This window comes from Elephantulus edwardii, unplaced genomic scaffold, assembly GCF_000299155.1.
Source record: "Elephantulus edwardii isolate Elephantulus edwardi_28Jun2011 unplaced genomic scaffold, EleEdw1.0 scaffold00315, whole genome shotgun sequence".
Taxonomy (NCBI): Eukaryota; Metazoa; Chordata; class Mammalia; order Macroscelidea; family Macroscelididae; genus Elephantulus; species Elephantulus edwardii.
The window spans coordinates 1,418,815-1,436,501 of NW_006400065.1; the positions used below are offsets into that span (position 1 = coordinate 1,418,815).

At 49.1% G+C, this 17,687-nt stretch overlaps 1 protein-coding gene across 2 annotated transcripts; it reads right to left on the reverse strand.

Moving 5' to 3' along the window:
- Positions 1-6,756: 6,756 nt before the first annotated feature.
- RTN2 (reticulon 2) lies at positions 6,757-17,577 on the reverse strand. 2 transcript variants are annotated; one of them, XM_006901236.1, is made up of 10 exons: positions 17,544-17,577; positions 15,213-15,257; positions 14,639-15,106; positions 14,262-14,525; positions 10,724-10,931; positions 9,860-9,998; positions 9,657-9,726; positions 9,485-9,531; positions 7,575-7,633; positions 7,174-7,255 (listed from the first exon to the last, which is right to left on the reverse strand). In XM_006901236.1, exons 1-10 carry the CDS (start codon positions 17,575-17,577, stop codon positions 7,174-7,176), a joined length of 1,416 nt encoding a protein of 471 aa, XP_006901298.1. The 2 variants fall into 2 exon arrangements, with proteins under 2 accessions (XP_006901299.1, XP_006901298.1); XM_006901237.1 differs by lacking the exons at positions 14,262-14,525; positions 14,639-15,106; positions 15,213-15,257; positions 17,544-17,577 and adding an exon at positions 13,622-13,675 and having other exon boundaries at positions 6,757-7,255.
- Positions 17,578-17,687: the final 110 nt, after the last annotated feature.

Here is a 17,687-nt window from a genome sequence, read left to right on the forward strand (position 1 = left end):
AGGAGGATTGGGTATGCCTGGTGGATTCGAACCGCCTACCTTTGGCACAATTGCCTACCAGCTAGAGGACCGGAGCATGGGATTGGCTAAACACTGGGGACCCAAAACAGTGGGGTTGGCACAGGGCAGCTTCTAGGGAACACACGGGCTTCAAGGGCTGACACACATTGAGCCTCGGGCTGCTTTTACCCAAGTATACATTTTTTTAAAAGTACATTTGCTACTAAAAAAAATGGGTTTTGCAGCAGGGTGGAGGGAGAAAGGGAGAATTCCCCGTTACAGCATCTCAAACCTATCAAGAAGATTTGAATCAAGCAGATGACTTGACCGGGCCTGGGGGTCCAAGGGTCCCTAGCAGAGTGACCATCTCCCACCTGGAGCCCCAGGTAAAATTAAAGATGGGAATGCACCACGTTAATGTCACTGTCGATTCCAGATATCTACAATCTCTGTCGACCCCAGGACAGCCCCAGAAGCAGCAAGTGGGATTTTGAGGAAACTCTCCATTCCTCTAACCTTTAAATTGTGAGATTGGAAAGCAATTATTGTATCATGAGCTCCTTTATACGCCTGGATGCCAAATGCCCCTCTTCTCTAAGCTGCTGGTCCAAGTGACTTTAAAAAAATATATATATTTTCATATAATATTCCTTTACGTTATGTTTCATTCATATACATTGCGTTTTATACAATTTTTCATTTACATTGTTTCATGCAATCATTTCTATTTTCCATTATTATTGTTTATTGGTTTGCTTACAAAGCTCTGCGTTTCACACTACTTCCCATTCATTTTGTTTCACCCAATCACTCAACATACGCTAAGCTTAGCTCGAAGGCTGGCCCAAAGCGCATGCGCCGCTTTGTTACACATGGAAATGCTGACCTCTAGTGGTAGTCCTCTGCACATACAGCTGGGAGTCCCTCCTTTCATGTGGGCACTTGACAGGCCAGTTCCCATCAGTCTATAACATGAAGCCCCCCCCCAGAGAGAATCAGAGACTATTGTGAAGCATAAGAAAGGATCGCCCCCTTGATTTGCTGATACCTAGAAATCGGACTTCTAAAACCATACCAATCTCTGTACAACAAACCAAACTCGCTAGGTTTTTTTTGTTTTGTTTTTTAAATGTCACCTGATCCATTTTAATTGATAAAGATATTCATGTGTAAATTTGTCATTTATTTTAATGCTGAGAATACTATAATTTCTTTTTATTATTATTAATTTTAATAGACATTTGCAGAAGTTTTGGGAAACTCGCTAGGTTGTTTTTTTTTTGAAACTCGCTAGTTTTAAATAACCTGTTTGTATAGGACCTAATCCACAGAGCTAAGAGCAGCTCTGGTGGCCTAGTGGCAAGAAGCTGTGCCACAATTCCGAAGACATGCAGTTCGAGGCCACCAGCTGCTCCATGAGAGAAGGATGGACAATCTCCTGACTTCAACTCTACAATACACAACAACAGGACCTAAAGATGATTAGCCGGATATTCATCCAGTTGTTGCTAATCTCTGTACTCTGCTGGTGACCATCCCCAGAGGATGTGCTCTTGGACTTGAATGTTGTGTCCGCTCAACCTGAAGACACCCACATGGTGAGCATAAAAACCATGAGGCATGCTTGACAGCTCTGTACTCTGTGAGGTCCTAGAAATATTTCTTGGTGTTTCCTGTCTAGGAGATTGACCCTCTTTTCTCCGCGGGGGCAGACCCAAGTTTAGGGGTGGCTGGATATGGCCTGCATAAAAAAAATTTGATTCCATGTCCATCTTGATGAGAGAGAGTCCTTCTAGGGCCCCTCCCTGAAACCCAGAGGTGATTTGCCTCCTTCTTCTGAGGTTTTATGAGTTCCTCCAACAAGGCACTTCCTCTTCAAGTCTCAGACATTCTCCTGTAGAGAGGAGGGTCCTTGAATGTCTCCTCTGGCAAGTCCACCATTCTCTTGTCTACTTGTCAAAGCAAGATTGCCAAACTGCTGTTGTTTGTTTGTTGGGTTGGTGTTTGTTTTTTTTTCAATGTGTACTGTTGAATTGGATCCGTCTGGCATAGGAGGAGATTGCCCCTCCTTCTCCGGCAGAGCATCTGGTGGATTTGAACCACACGCCTTCTGGTTGCTGCTGTCTTTAGTTTCCCTTCCTCTTGTTTGTGTGGAAGAATCTTCTGGAGTCTGGACTGGGCTTCCCTGTTCTCCCCTGCTGGAGTCCCAATGACAGATGGAAAGGGAGCAGATGCTATGTGGGGATGGCTGAGTCTGACTTCTACCTGCTTCATGTAGGGGAACTGTCCCTATCAATAACATCCGTAATACCAAATAAATGGCTATGTGATCAGACATGCCACCCTAAATGCTCTTACATCTATTTCATTGAGCTTAGTATTCGCTGCAACTTGACTCACAGACTGTACTCACAGTTGTGAAGTTTATTAGAGAAATGGGTTTGGGAGTAAGTGAGGCAAAGACTATCACACCAATGCAAGTCCAGATTTAGTCCAGGAGTTCCAAGCCAGATTAACATAGCACATTTCCTCAATTAGTGAAAGTTCAGGTTCAGTTCAATGGGACAAATGCAACTCTGGCTTTCTCAATCATCCAGCAAACTTTATCTCAGAGCAGTTACAAGCTAGCTTTTCCTTCAATCATCCAGCAATAAAAACCTTTACCTGTGACTACATCTCCAGAGTTCCTCTGGTTACACCTTGCCACAGTCTCTTCACAGTGGTCTCTTCACCACCATTTTTCAAAGCATGGAAAGTGCTCTTTTATCTTGGTCCCACAGCCATTGATGATTTGCAAGACCATGTGTCCACAGTTAAGATTTCTGGAGTCCATGCCCCCAACAGGGGCTAACACAATGGGTAGAAAAGCCAATTTTCAACGTTTCTGACACCACACAACTTTTTAGAGAGGTGGACAAGTAAAGAGCTGGTCCTGATGTTGAGTTTAGTAGAGCAGAAGGAACATAGGTGATTATCACAGGAATCCAACAGCCTGACCATATGCCAGGTAGGTGGGATTGGTCACCCAACAGACTAGTCACAATGACTCAAACTATGGCTACTGGAGTTAATTTAAGCAACTGCTGGGTACATCATAACCCATATTTGATTACCATGAGAATATCCTCAATTTCATTCTGGTTCACAATGCTCTGAAGTTACTAATTCATGCTTGGTTGGTACAATACATGTTTCTAACACCTTGGCTTTTCTCTTTCCTCTTTGTATGACCAGGGAGCTCTGGTGACCAAGGGGTAACAAGTTGTGCTCTCAATCCAAAGGCACACAGTTCAGATCCATTAGTTGCTCTGTGGGAGAATGATGGGAAATCTCCTCTTGTGTGTTTACAGTCTCTGAAAACCCGCTGAAGGATTAGCTGTGAGTTGGTTCTGATTGGATGGCCCATAACAACAAACAACAACCACCTTGTTTAACCATACCATTGGAACCCAGCCAGAAACTTAGTCTTAACACCTTTGAACTGAAGACAAACCTTGTCTAGTTGTTGTTTGTTTGTTTTGTTTTTTTTTTTAAAAAAAAAACAAGCTTCCATCTTCTCTTATTATGCAATGACTGTTTAACCAGATCCTGGATGGATCATATTTAACTAAGTATCCCTGATGGTCTAAATGAAAATCTCTCTGTGCCCTTCAAGTGAACCTTTCCCTCCCACTTTCAGTGGCCAGCCCTACTTGAGTAAAAAACCCTAGGGTAACTTCTCTATATATGAGCTTTTCAATGCTTAACAGGGATCCACTTTAGAAGGCAGAGCAAGGATGTCAGTTTAAAGACCTGATCCAAGCTATGGTCTTTTCAGTTAACTCCTATGCATCTGAAAATTGAACAATGAATAAGGATGACAGAAAAAGAATTTTAAATTATTTAAATTGTGGTGTTGGTGAATAGTACTGAATATGCCCTGGACTGTCAAAAGAACAAGCCTGTCTTAGAGAAAGAGCAACCAGGGTGCTTCTCAGAGGCCAATGTGGTGTGAAATTTTCTCTCACATACTTTGGGTATGTTGTCAGGTGGGGCCAGTCCTCGGAAAAGGAAATTATGCTGGGGAAAGTGGAGGGTCAGAGAAAGAGAGGAAGACCCCTAACAAGTTGAAATGACACAAGGACTTGACTGTGGCCATGAACAGATCAGCAATGGTGAGGACGGCACAGGACGGGGCAAGGTTCAAATCTGTGAGTTGTAGGCAATTCAGTGGCACCTAACAAAACAACAGCAAGGCACTTTTAGGGTTCTGACCATTCCCCACAAAGTGCATAACTTACTCTGAGTATTCACCCCTTCCCCTCACATACTGTTCTCTGGCACATAGATGCCCTGTTGAAAGCACCAGGCATATGCCCCCCTCTCCGCCCCTGGGCAGATCCCCCTGCCTGACTCTCTCTTCCCTGTATGTTGACATGACTCCCTGTCTCCCTCCGCTCTGGCCTCTCCTCAAATATCACCCTCCTGGTTTAAAATAGCAAACCCTGTCACTCTATCCCCTTCCCCTGCTGGACTCTCCCCGCGCACTGGCTGCCACCTGGCCTGCTCTGTGTCTCTTTCCTTATTACACCTCTGCTCACACTCGGATATCAGCTCCAGGGAAACTAAGGCTTTTGTTTTTGCCCATTGCTGCATTCTTCATACCTGAAGAGTTCCTAGGGAGCTCTCAGGACCGATTTGCAGGGAATTACGCCGCTAACCAAAAGGTACGCCCCTAACCAAAAGGTTATGTCTCTGGAGGTTCGAATCCATCAGCTGCTCTGCCGGACAACAGGCTTCTGTTTTACGGCTTCAGAAACCCGAGGGAGGGTGGCTTTGATCCAGGACCAGCGGGTTTGAGTTTTGAGCTCTAAGAGCTTTCTATTTCTGTGTTATAGCTGCTGCTAGACCCTGTCTGTGTACAAAATCTGGGGCCGTAACTAACTACTACTTAAAACATCATCCTCTAGTTCCTACGATGGTGAGGCTGCCGCAGGATTGGGTGGCATTTCATCCTGTTGTACGCGGTGAGCTGGAGCCAGCTCGATCGCATCTAACAGCACGACGTGCCATGCGTCTTGGGGGCGAGCGAGTTAATTTTAGGTGATGCACAAACAAGCATTAAAAATGGTAATCATTTTGTGTTTGTTTTGACTGTTATCTTCTATTTCTGGCAAACAATCCTGGTTTCCTTTTAAGGTCATGAATTAGCAGTTCTCTTTAAAAGTTATTCCTGTAAATTGTAGGAATCTAAAGAAGACTATTAGGTCAGGAGCTTTGGTAGCCTAGTGGTGAGAAGATGTGCTGCGATCCCCAAGGCATACGGTTCGAATCCACCAGGTGCTCCGTGGGAGAAGGATGGGCAGTCTCCTCTTCTGCGATTAACAGACCGCAAAAACCTGCTGGAGGCTCAGCTAGGAGTCAGTTCCAACTTGACAACGCACAAAGAGCGAAACAGGTGGTGTAAAAATCATGAATAAGATGAGGCATACCTGAAATGTGGAGAATAATGTCACAGCTAAGGAAAGTCGCTTCTACTTCAAAGCAAAGCCACTGTTATGTGGTGAAGCTGACCCATGTGGAAATTATAGACAGAGTAGAATTGCCCCATGGGGTTTCGAAGGCTGTAACCTTCCAGGAGATTGTCCTGCCTTTTCCCCCATTGAGTTGCTGGGTTCAATCTGCCAACCTTTTGGTTAGCAGCCATGCGTTTAACCACTGAACCAATGAGGCTTCTTAACATCTGTTTACTGGCTCTTTGTTAGATGCCAGGCTCCATGCCAAGGGGTTACATGAAGGTACATGTAATAGTAATGGTGACAGTTTTCATGATGAAAAAACAGGTTATGAGAGGTGAAGTCGCTTACTCAGGGTCGCAGAGCCAACAAGTGGCAGAATAGGATTCTAGGGAGCACTGGTGGTCTAGTGGCAAGAAGCTGTACTGCAGTCCTAGAGGTACGCAGTTCGAGTCCACCAGATGCTCCGCTGGAGACGGAGGGACAATCTCCTCCTGCACCAGTCAGATCTGACGGAATAATAATAATAATATTCCTGTACCAGTCAGATCTGACAGAATAATAATAATAATATTAAAAATACTAATACTACTAATAATAATAAAGCAAGAAAGAAACGTGGCAAGAACCTGCACTGCAATCCCAGAGGATTCTAATGCAATTTATGGGCCTTGACATTTATCTTCTACCTCATTCTGGTTGACAGCTTTGGAAACTGAGGCCTAGAAAACCCATGACAGCCGATACGTGGTCCCTGGGGCAAATGGAATGGGGTGGAGACACATCTGGGAGGGAGCATGGACAGGGCTGGGTGTTTATAAAGGATGAAGGATAGACGGAGTTCATGGCCATGCCCAGCTCTTTGTTCCTATGACAAAGTGTGCAGCTGAGACATCCTTGCGCTGAAGATCATGAGAATTGAATATGACGGGGAAATCATTTGTCCAGGAGATCCTTGGACACGCTGGTCTGCAGCTCAGGTAAGAGGCTTGAGCAGCAGACAGAATGCAGAGACTGATTAGTAATGTCTGCTTTGAGCACAGGCAGCAACAATGGATGCCAAGGTCAAGTTTGACAAGCCCTGGGGGTGGATGATCTCTCAACATCCTTCCTCCAAACATTCCCTCAATCTTTCCATAATTTAAACAGACGGCAAAGGGGGCTTCACCCGCAAAGGAGGATGAAGTTTCTCCCTGAATTAGCACTCTTCAGGGCAGGAAAGTCAATGTTGGAGAAGACTAGAAGCACAGGAGGCCTTGAGTTTTCCACAGGAGTCTTTATTACAGTGTAAATCCAAGCTCAGGCCTCCCCTGGGCCCCATGCAAAGCCTGGGGGCTGGGACTTGCGGTGTCCCAGAGACACTAATCATTCACAGCGCCTCCAGTGGCGGGGTCACGGAAGTGCAGGGCGAGCGCCCTGTCTAGGCAACTACAAGTCCTAGTAGGCCCCGAGGCCACGGTGCCTCGTCTTTCCTGGACTCTTAGAGCAGAGCCTCTTGGGAAATGTAGTCCTGGCCGCTCAGGCTATTTGCCCTAACTCCCCTGGTGTGAGTGATTCTGACACCCACAGGGAAATGGCTTGGGCCAGGCGGGGAGACAGGTGGATATGGAAGGGAGATGGAAGGGAACAAAGGGCGGCTGGGGTGGGGGCAGGTGTCCCACGGGCAGAGACACCCCTCTCATTCGGCTTTGGCTTTGGATCCGGAGGCTGCAGCTGCTGCCGAGGTAAGGGCTCCGGTCCCTGGGATCTTAGCTCGAATCCTGCAGGCAAAATGGGTGAGGTCATACAGTGTAGCCAGAAAGGGGTTTGAGAACTAAGGGTAAAGCTGAATAAGAGAAAACTATCTCAATGCTCAAAGCCAGCCCGGTACCACCCTCCAATGACTCCTAAGAAGGGAGTCTCTGAGAAAGGGGCATTCTGGGAGAGGGCAGAGTGCGGGGATAGATTAGTGATGTCTGTCTTGTGCACAGGCAGGAAACATGGTTCAGTTAGCACTTGGATCCAATGGGCCAGTGAATGTATAAAAACAATCTCCTAACTTCCCCCTCCCTCCCTCCCTCTCCAGTCCCGTGTCCTTACTTAGCTTTGAGGTGGCTCAACTGATTTGTCACCAACCCCACATACTGGTCGATCTGGACCTGGAGAGACCAAAAGGGGTTGGTTGAGGAAGGAGGAATGGGAAGGGGTTCTTTTCTTGAATTCATCTGCGAGTCTGCTTTCCTCCCACCTCCTGGACCCACAACACACTTTCAATTTTAAATTTTAATAGATACATCTTGGAAGTCCAAGGCAATGGATCTGAGATTTGTTTCCTTGCAAAGTTTTTTAATACTTTTAGTGTTAATTGTCCCAAGGTCTGTTAGGGAGCAAAGATTCTCAGGCTGCCTCCCTCTGGCTGGAATGTGACAGGCAGACAATCTTGGACCCATGGCCAGGTAAGGTAAGTGGGCCAGTTAGTAAATCAGTCTGGGTCTGGGGGTACCAGTCATCCTGCCTCTGTCAGAGACTCCAATGTGAATGTCTACCCCTGGCTGTTAGAATTTATTTGCTAGACTGGAGCTCTTTAAAAGGGAGCTTGGGTGGTCCTGTGGGTATGGAGTTGCACTGCCAACTCAGAGGTACGCAGTTTGAGTTCACCAGCTGCTCCACAGGAGAAAGATGGGCAGTCTCCTCCCATGTGAAGTACAGCTTCTGAAAAACGGTTAGCTATGAGTTAGTTCCAACTCAGTGGCACATAACACCACCACCACCACCACCACCACCACCACCACCACCACTACATGTGGAAGATGGAAAAGGAATAAGGAAGACATCAAGAAAGATGCCTTTGAAATATGATCTTGGCAAAGAACAAGGACTCCAGACAAATGAATGAAAAAGGACAGCCAGAATGTTCCTGAAAAGGAATGAGGATGATTTTTCATCTCATTTCCTTTGGGCATGTTATCAGTAGGGGCCTGGTAACGTAGTCCCTAGAGAAGAATGCTTAGTAGAAGGTCAGTGAGGAAAGAGGAAGACCCTCCGAGAGATGGACTGACCCAGCGGCTCCAACAGTGGGCTGGTACACAGCAATGATGTAAGAGTGGGCAGGGGTTTTTGTTGCACTCGGGGTTGGTGTGGATTAGAGCCTGCTCAACTACCCCTCGCAACTACTACCAGCTAAAAGGTGGCATTTGAAACCACCCGGTGGTTCTGAAAGGAAAGACAGTGCCATATGCTTCCCTGATGATTGGTGTTAGGTGCCTTCGAGGCATTTTCAGCTCATGTCAACCTTACGCAGCACAGAACCAAACACTGCCCGTCCTGTGCCAGCCTCTCACCCGGTGCCACGTCCGAGGTCACTGCCGCAGCCGCTGGGTCATTCCACCCAGTGGAGGGCCTTCTTTTCACATAAGCCTTTGTTAAGATTACAGCTAAGAGTGCCTAAACCAGGTGGCCTAGTGGCAAGAAGCTGCACTACAATCCCAGAGGTAAGTGGTTCGAATCCACCAGATGCTCTGCTGGAGAAGGAGGGACAATTTCCTCCTATACCAGTCAGATTTGATTTGACGGTACATGCAAAAGATAATAAAATAAAGTTTAAAAAAGAAAAGAGTGCCTGAACCAGCCAACACAGAATGGATAAACACCCTACTCTTCTTTGTTCAGGGCTGAAGCCAACTGAGTCTCAGTTTGCTTTCACCAAAGCGCATATTTTAAATAAAACATATTTGCTATTTAAAAAAAAAAAGACTACAGCCAAAACAACCCTATGGAAGAGTAGCACCTAGGGTCGTCATGGCAACGAAAAACCTATTGAGGTGGGCAGCCATCAGGCCATGTGTGTCTGGGTGACATGCTTGCAGCTGGCTCTGCCAGGGCCGGGCATCAGTCAGTCCTCTCGTTTCTGGCAGGGACGTCAGCCGATGGGGCCCTGGCTGTGGGGTGAGGGGCAGTCAGCCCACCTACATTTCGCTGCCTGTCTGATAGAGAGGTTGCCTGGCACTCACCTGGTGTTGCCGGTATAGCAGAGGGAAGGTGAATAAGCCGATCACTCCTGTGGGCACAGAGCAGGGGTGAGACCAGGAGAGTAAGCAGTTCTATGCCCAGGCCTGCTCCCCATCAGACCCCAAGCACCCATCTCCCAGCCCCGCTCCCCAACACACAGCTGTCCCAGCTCACCCAGAATGAGAAGAGTCAAACCATTGAAGACGGCGCCCACAAAGGTCAAGATGTAGAAGAGGAAGGCCAACTGGGGGTGAAGGTCAGAGTCAGCAGAGTGTCCAGGGCACTCCACAGCCTGTGAGCTTACCCAGTGGCGGCCCCCTTCCACCTCCAGGGACGTGGTGCTGAGCGCTGGGAGGGTGTGGAGGTTTGGGGGGTACCTTAAGGGAGTCCACGAGGTCTTCTACTAGAAAGAAATGTCGCAGCTGTGTGAATGCAGAGACCACTCGGGAGGCAATCTGCTTGGACAATCGCTCTGTCTGCTCCTGGGTCAAGGTCAAGTCCACATCCAGGTAGGCCCTGAGGCGGCAAAACACAATGGGGTGACTCTGGGGACACAGGGCTCTGGCTGAAGTGTGTGGATGGGAAAAGGGTAAGAAATGGGGGTCAGGGGGAGGATGAGGGTCAGGACTGGGGGATAAGTCAAAGGAACCAGATGTAAAGGAGCTAGGGTCAAGATCAAGGGTTAAGGGTAAGTGGTTAGGATAAGAGGTTAGGCATGGAGGCCATAGCCCAGTATAAGGTCAGGCTCAAAATTAAGCTGACTGATAGGTTCAAATTAAGGTCCAAAATCAAGTTAACATGCTGCGTAGTCACTTCCAAGGCTGAGAACTTTATGGGAGCCACATTTTTCTCCAGTTGAGCAGCTGGTGGATTTAAACTGCCAACCTCGTGAAGAAGCAGCAGCCTAGCACTTAGCTAATGTGTCATCCAGGCTCCAGTCACGGTTTAAAAACAACAAACCAAATCTATTCGAATTCACTGGGACAGAGTCGAGCAGCTTCCTAGGACTTCCAAGGTTATAAATCCTAGCGGGATGTGACTGGCTCTTCCCCCCACTCCTTGGAAGGGCTGGTGGATTCGAACCACCGACCTTGTGATTAGCACCTCAGCCACCAGGGTGGACCCAGAAAGTACAGACTAGGATTACGGTGAGAGCTGGTGTTAGGGATCACGGCTTCTGGTCACTGTCCATGGCTTTGGGGTGTGGGCTGGGGGTAGGGTCAGGGGTCCCGGGTGCTCACTGGAAAGGGTTGGCACCGTCCCCCCGGTGCACGGCCTGCAGCACTTTGCGGTAAACCCTGAGAGAGATGGTGCCGCAGAGCAGCAGCAGAGCCACGTGGGCGACCACGGACACGATGCTAAAGTGCAGGAGGCAGAGCAGGGAGACCATGAGGCCCGTGAAGACGGCTCCTGAAGTCCGCGTGTCCTTCCAGTACAGCAGGTCCGCTACTGTGGAGGGGGCAGGCGTCAGGTGGGTGCCCTCAGCTGGCTGACCACCGTTTCCTGTCCCAGTGCTGACTTCTAACCCCCTCACCCTCCTGTCTGACCCTGCCATCAAGTCCCAGATCTTTAGTATCTTCTTCCCCGCGCACCCCGTTTCTATCTTCTCCCTCCAAAAACCGAAGAGCAAACAAGCGAACCTCTAGCAAGTCTCCTTCATCTTGTTAAGTGCTGTGAAGGTGATTTCAATTCATCGCCTTCCCATATGACGGAGCTGAACTGTCCCACAGAATTTCCTGAGTAGATAGCCAGGTCTTTTTCCTGCAGAACCACTGAGGGGATTTGAACCAGGGACCTTTCTCTTACTAGCATGGTTATTACCTCTGTGCCACCAGGACACATTTCTTTAAACTTACTCATACAATTACAGGTGCCTTTTGGTCCTTAGGCATGAAAACTGGAAACGTATACTGTTGACCTTGAACAAGATGGGGTTAGAGACAAGATGCTGACCCTCTTCGAAGTTGATAATCGATGCATAAGTCACCGAGACATGATTAGCATCACACAGCATTTTAAAAGGATACTTAATAGTACCTGAGCTCACCGGAAATAAAATCATAAATGAACCCACTTATAAAATCACTTATAAGTGAACCCACACATTTCAAGGTTATGTTAAGGGTCAGCTGTCTGCACTTTTCTGCATCACGCTTATTCCCCTCCACTGTGCCCTAGAGAAATAGCTTTTAGTCAGCTGGAATCCAGCAAAAGCTCTTGATGCATTCTCTTTAAGGTCGACAAGCAGCCCTTCACTTGCAATGTATTCAAGTTACAACAGAACTGCACTTAGGACCATCTATTTATGATGTGTGTTTTTTAAGTGTGTGTACTAAAACATATTTGAAAAACTAGATGGTGCTGAGCTACCACGACTGACCACCCTGAAAGGGATCACATACGAGGTTTAGGACAGAATGGAAGAAAAATACGAAATGAAATAAAGGAAAAAAAGAAAGAAATAAAAATGCCCAGGGACTGGTCTGTTACAGACTGGTGGATCCCCTGAGACTAGACAGGACCTGCAGTCACTCTCTGAGCTTGGAATAAAACTCATCCTATGTTCAACTTTCACCCCAACAATGGACAGAGAGGTCAATAAGGTGAGGTTAACACCAGCAAGATAATAAGTCCTTAGAACAATCAACCAAACAAGATCAAAAGGGCAGCGTTTGCAAAGGGATAAGGTTAAGAGAGCAGAAAGTTAGGATGGAAGAATTAGTGAAAACAAGAATCACAGGGATGAAGTGGGAAGAGTGTAGTCACATTACGGGTCTTGTAATTAATGTCCTAAAACTAATGTGTATGGACAGTTGAATGGAAAACCTATTTCTAAACTTTCACTCAAGTCACAGGGAGAATAAAATAAACCTGCAGACTTCTTTATAATATTTATAACTCTCAAAGATAAATGAACATTGAATGTAGAAAGGTACCGATAATAAAAGACAATGAAAATGAAAACCTTTTAAAAAAATATTCTATTTATATCTGAATGGGCCCACATCAGAGTTCTCAGAAAGTAACCCCATCAGAAGTCGACACTATCTGTACATGATACTGAAGGATGTGGCTGTATTATCATTTATTCAACCATTCACACACCTCTCCTGTCTACTTTCTGTTTTCACCACCACAAACAGTGCTGCAAGCAACAGTTTTACAACCTTACCTCCTGGAGCTTCTATTTCTGAGACAGAGTCCCTGGGGTGGAATCACGGAGTGAGCCAGTTATAAACATTGGCATGTTGCTAGCTAGCAAGAACTTAAAACTTCTCATTTCCACCAGCATCATGTTAAAAATGCTCTTTTCCCAGCAGCCTGCCCAGCAACACATGTTATTGCTTTTAATTTTTTTTGTCATCTTTTTTGCCAACCTATTAGATATATAGTGGTTTCTCTTCCACATTCCCTCCCAACACCGCTTCCTGAATCCTGAAGGGTTAGTGACACCACACTCCTCTCAGAGCCCTGACTCAAGTTTCTGAGCCCTTGCTGTGATCCTAAACTCTCTCAACCCCATTCTCATCTCATCCTGCTAAATTTTAATAGCCTTCCCATGAGATCCCTGAACCCTTCACCTATACTAGCTCCCTCCTCCCATCCTCACGCCAATCAAACTCTAGTCCATCCTGATTGGTCCACTCAGAATCTGCCCTCTCTCACTTCTGTATCCTTCTTTTACACAACCATCCATTTCTAAGTAGAGCCTAGTCCCCCTAAACGAAGGGCATTCCCCACAGCCTCCCCGAAGCTGAAGCCGATGCCAGAAGGTGGGGGAAGGGCTGGGTCGCCTGAGGCGGGGGCTAAGTTTAGGTACTTTGGGGGGAGGGGATCTCCCCGCAGCTGTGCTGGCCTGTCCAGCCTCAGAGTGACAGCACCGCCTGGGCCTAAGGCTGGGGGGAGGGGACCTTCCTGTTTCTGGGCCCTAAGGCTTCAACTCAGAAGAGAGGGGACCCTAGGCTCCCTTGACACCCTCCCTACACAGACATTTAGCATCCCCACCCCCAGCCTGCAGTTCTAGGAAATCCAGAGACCCCCTAGGAGACATGCCACAGATTTGGGGGAGATGATGATGAACCCAGACCCCTTTCCTCTGTTATCCAGCACCCTTCTCCCAGTCCGCCCCGAAAGCCCACCTTTACTCCCCATCTTCGCTGATAGTCAGAGGCTGCGGACGCCACGGCACCTCGGGGATTTTTGCCCACTTCAGTGGAAGCCGGAGGGAGGGAGTAGGGGGGCGGGGTCCCTGCGCACCCAGCCAATGACTGGCCACCGATGTGGGGATGATGCCAACCGGGGCAGGGCTCTCTTTTGTAAACAGAAAAAAAGCTGTGCTGTCTATAACCTAGGCTGTCTATAACCCTAGGCTATTCCTGGAGGCGGAGCATCGTAAAGTGAGGTGGTGTCAGTTGAAGTGAGGTACGAGAATTTTAAAAAGACATGTATAAATATTGAATAGCCATACACAGAATTGTTACACGCACACACACTGCACGATCCTCAACTGCCAAAATTAATCCTGGGGGTGGGGGGATGTTTAGCAATCAGCCAATCCTAATGCTTGCAAGAAGGCTTACCCTCAAATGGGAGGGGAAATCACAGATACACAGCCAATGGCGACAGTAAATGATTTGGGACAAATACCTTATGGGCAGGAATTTATAGTGTCTAGCCAATCGCATCATCTCTTCCCTTCTACAATCCACCCTTGAAAAGGTTGGGCTGTCTAAATCCGCCCCTTGCCTCCCTGTAACCCAATGGAGAACCTTCACTCACCTAGAAGGTGTGGTTCCAGCCTGAATTCTGATTGGTCTGTGCTATCGAGGCACTGCCCCTCAATTGGCTCCCGTTCGGGCTGCCTCCACAGCTCTCCCTCCTTCTCGTCCAGCGAGGGCTCATCTGGCCAAGAGTTCGAATCCCGAGATCGGGAAGAGGATGGAGATGGAGTATGAGCCTTGGGAGTCCCAGAAACCGGGCTAGGTTGGGGAGTCAAGGTCTCCGGCGGCAAAGATTGGGCAAGCCGGACTTGCAGTTCCAATTCTAGGGAGAAGAGGGATGAGCAGGAGAAAAGGCGGTAAGCTTTCCCCTGGGGAGAAATCACCTCTCTCTTGCCATTTCCTGACCAGTCTTCCCCCCCTCCCCCGACTTCTCACCTTCCCCGGCCTCTCCCGCCTCTGGCCTGTCGGGCTCCTCGTCTTCCAGCGGAGTGGAGCTGCTGGTGGAGGAGTCCTCCCCAGACCCTGCTCCTCGGGCCCAGCCCAGCTGGTCCAGCCGGAGCCGCAGATCCTCCAGGGGGCGCTCGGCCGGAGAGGCGGCGTCGGGGGCCCCGCGGCGCCCGGGCTCGGGGGACTGGCTCAGGCTGGGGATGCTCTCCAGGCTGTCGCCCAGGCCCGGCTGAGGGGGCGGATCTCGCGATTCTGAGATCGAGCGGCCCTGGGGCCGGGGCCGGCGGGCAGCCGAGTCGCGGCGGCTCCCAGAGCTCACCACGCCGTCGAAGGCGATGTAGGAGAAGGTCAGCTCCCGAGGGGTGCCCCAGTCCTGCGACGTGGTCTCCTCCTCCTCGTCCTCCGAGAATTCCCGCGCGGTGTGCAGCTCCCGGAAATCTGAGTCGTCGTTCCCTCCTGCAGCGGGGGAAGGAGAGCTGTGGACTGTCCTCGACCCCCCTACCCACCCAGCAGTGGTGGCCCTATGAGCCTGCCACCACTGCCCTCCTCTCCCCCCACTTACCTTCTGTGGAATCAGGGGTAGAGGAGGCTGTCGAAGGTGCTTCTTCTGTGAGAGCGAAAGAATCGAAGACTCTTAGAAGCTTGGACTGGCCAAACCACAGATGTGTGTTGTTACCTGCCCTGGAATCTCATGATGGCCTGCATTAAAGAAGCTTAGAATGTGTGAATTACTGATCCCTGAGAACTGCGTCTGATCCCTGACAACATTGTTGTTGTTGTTAAGTTCCATCGCGTCCTAGGAGACTCATAGCGACCCTGTAAAACGAAAGTCCTAGACACCTGCGTGACTTTCATCCTTTCTCCAGGTTCATAGAGTCTGCATTACAGACTGGAAAAATCTTAATATGACAGCCATCAGACTCTCAGAAGTTCAAATCCCCAAAATTTCAGTTCAGAGTCTTCAAATTAGGAATAGAAGCCCTCTTCTCACCATCTCACGAACAATTAAAAGTCCCCACCAGGGCTGCCGGGTCGATTCAAGCTCGTAGCTACTAGTACAAAAGTAGGATTTCCAAGGAATTCACTCTTTTGTTTACCTTTTATTAAGCACCAGCTTACTATGTGCCAGGTGCATAGGGAGCTCTGTTGACCTAGGAGTTGCCCCAAAGGCTGGTGGTAAGAACCCATCAGATCCTCTACTGGAAAAAGATGGGCAAACTCCTCCCATGGGCTCTATTGTTGTTAAGTGCCATTGAGTCGCAGGCGACTCCTAGCGACCCTATGAAGGAGAGTTCTCAACGCTTGGGTGCCTTTCATCCTCTCTCCAGACGGGCTCTATAGCCTCTGAAAAACTGCTGAAATTTCAGCTATGAGTGGTTTTGACTCGATGGCAATGAATAAATAAATATGTCAGGTAGGTAGCTCTGGTAAGGCAAAGTGTGCTGCCAACTCAAAGCCACTTGGTTCAAATCCACCAGCTTGTTCTGAGGAAGAAAGATAAGCAACCTCCTCCCATGCAATTTACTGCCTTGAATACCCACTGGAAGGTTGGCTTCGGGTCAGTTCCAACTAGCTGGCAATGTGCTAGGCACTGTTTTAGGCCCTGGGCGCAAAGCAGTGAGTAAAACAAACACAATCTCAGGTCTCAGAAAGCTTACCCACAAAGGAGACAGGAAAGCAATAAATCTATTATGCTGGGTAATAAATAAATGTATGATGTGCATGGAAAAAAACAAAATGGGATAAGGTATTAGAAGGTATGAGGCGTCGCTGATAAAGATGACATTTGAGCTGAGACTTGAATGAAGTGAGAGCATGTGAATGTGTAGGAAAGAGCATTCCAGACAGGAGGAAAAGTCAGTGCAAAGGCCCTGAGGAAGGCACTATGTGTCCTAGGGCGCCGTGACTGAGGGGGGGAGGAAGGCACTATGTCTCCTAGGGCGCTGTGACTGAGAGGGGCAGAGGTGGGAGTTGAGGCGAGTGGATGTGGGAGGAATGGGACTCCGAGGGCCTTTATAAGTCAATTTTAAGGATAAGATCTTAGGATATCACGATGGGACTGTAGAATCTTGAAATAGCAAATTATTTTGACAGCTGGACTCTCAAGACGCCTGAGCATCTCATCTGAGAGTGTTGGAACCTCTAGTTGTCAGAATGCTAAAAACACAAACTGTTCGAGCCGCGTGGATTCGACAAAGCACTTTCAATTCTGGAACCTAGTCCCTCGGAGCTGGCTCTTGCTCTCGGCTTGGCCAGAGGGAGATGCTCGGGCGCTCTCCACCCCACCTGGTTCGCTCAGCTGGGGAAAGCAGAGACCCAGACGGGCGCAGGCCTCCACACAGTTTACCACTGTTAAGTCAATAGCAAAAGGTTGCTAAGAATTCGGAGGTCCTGGCTCCAACCCAGAGCTGTTTGCTGCTGGGAGACAAGGGTTTTGGACGATTTGGCTAAGACGAGCACAGGGGAGTCTGGGCTGAAAAAGAAGTGGGATACCAAGACATATGGTGGGGTTCTGACCCTGTCCTCCATCCTGCTCTATACCTCGATTCAGCACCCTTCTCCCTTTTCAGTCGTCGGCTGTGGCCAGCACCAGGGAGAGAGGACAGCTCCTCGCACTAGCCCATCCCCGGGCGAAGCCTCGGGGCAGATCCAAGCGCCCAAGGCGGTCCCCATCCTCCGCCGGCTAGGTGGGCGCCCCCCCAGCTCGGCCCGGTCTCCCCCAGTCCTCCCGATCAGACATCCCTGTCGCCCCAAGAGCGCGGGGGGAGGGGAGCGCTTCCTTTGTCTTCTTCCCCCAGCCCGACTCTCCCGCGTACCCGCGCTCAGGGGCCATCAGAGAGGACCCTACCCCGGCCTCTCGGCCCCACACCAGGCCGCACCTCCCCCTACTCACTGCAGTGGGCGAAGACCGGCAGGACCTGCCCCATGGCCCCCCTCGGGCCTGCATCGGGACCCCCGCCCACTCCGGCCGCGCCGCCCTGGGCCCGGGGCCGCCAGCGCTCATCTCCGCCGCGCCCACGCCACCGCCGCCGCCATC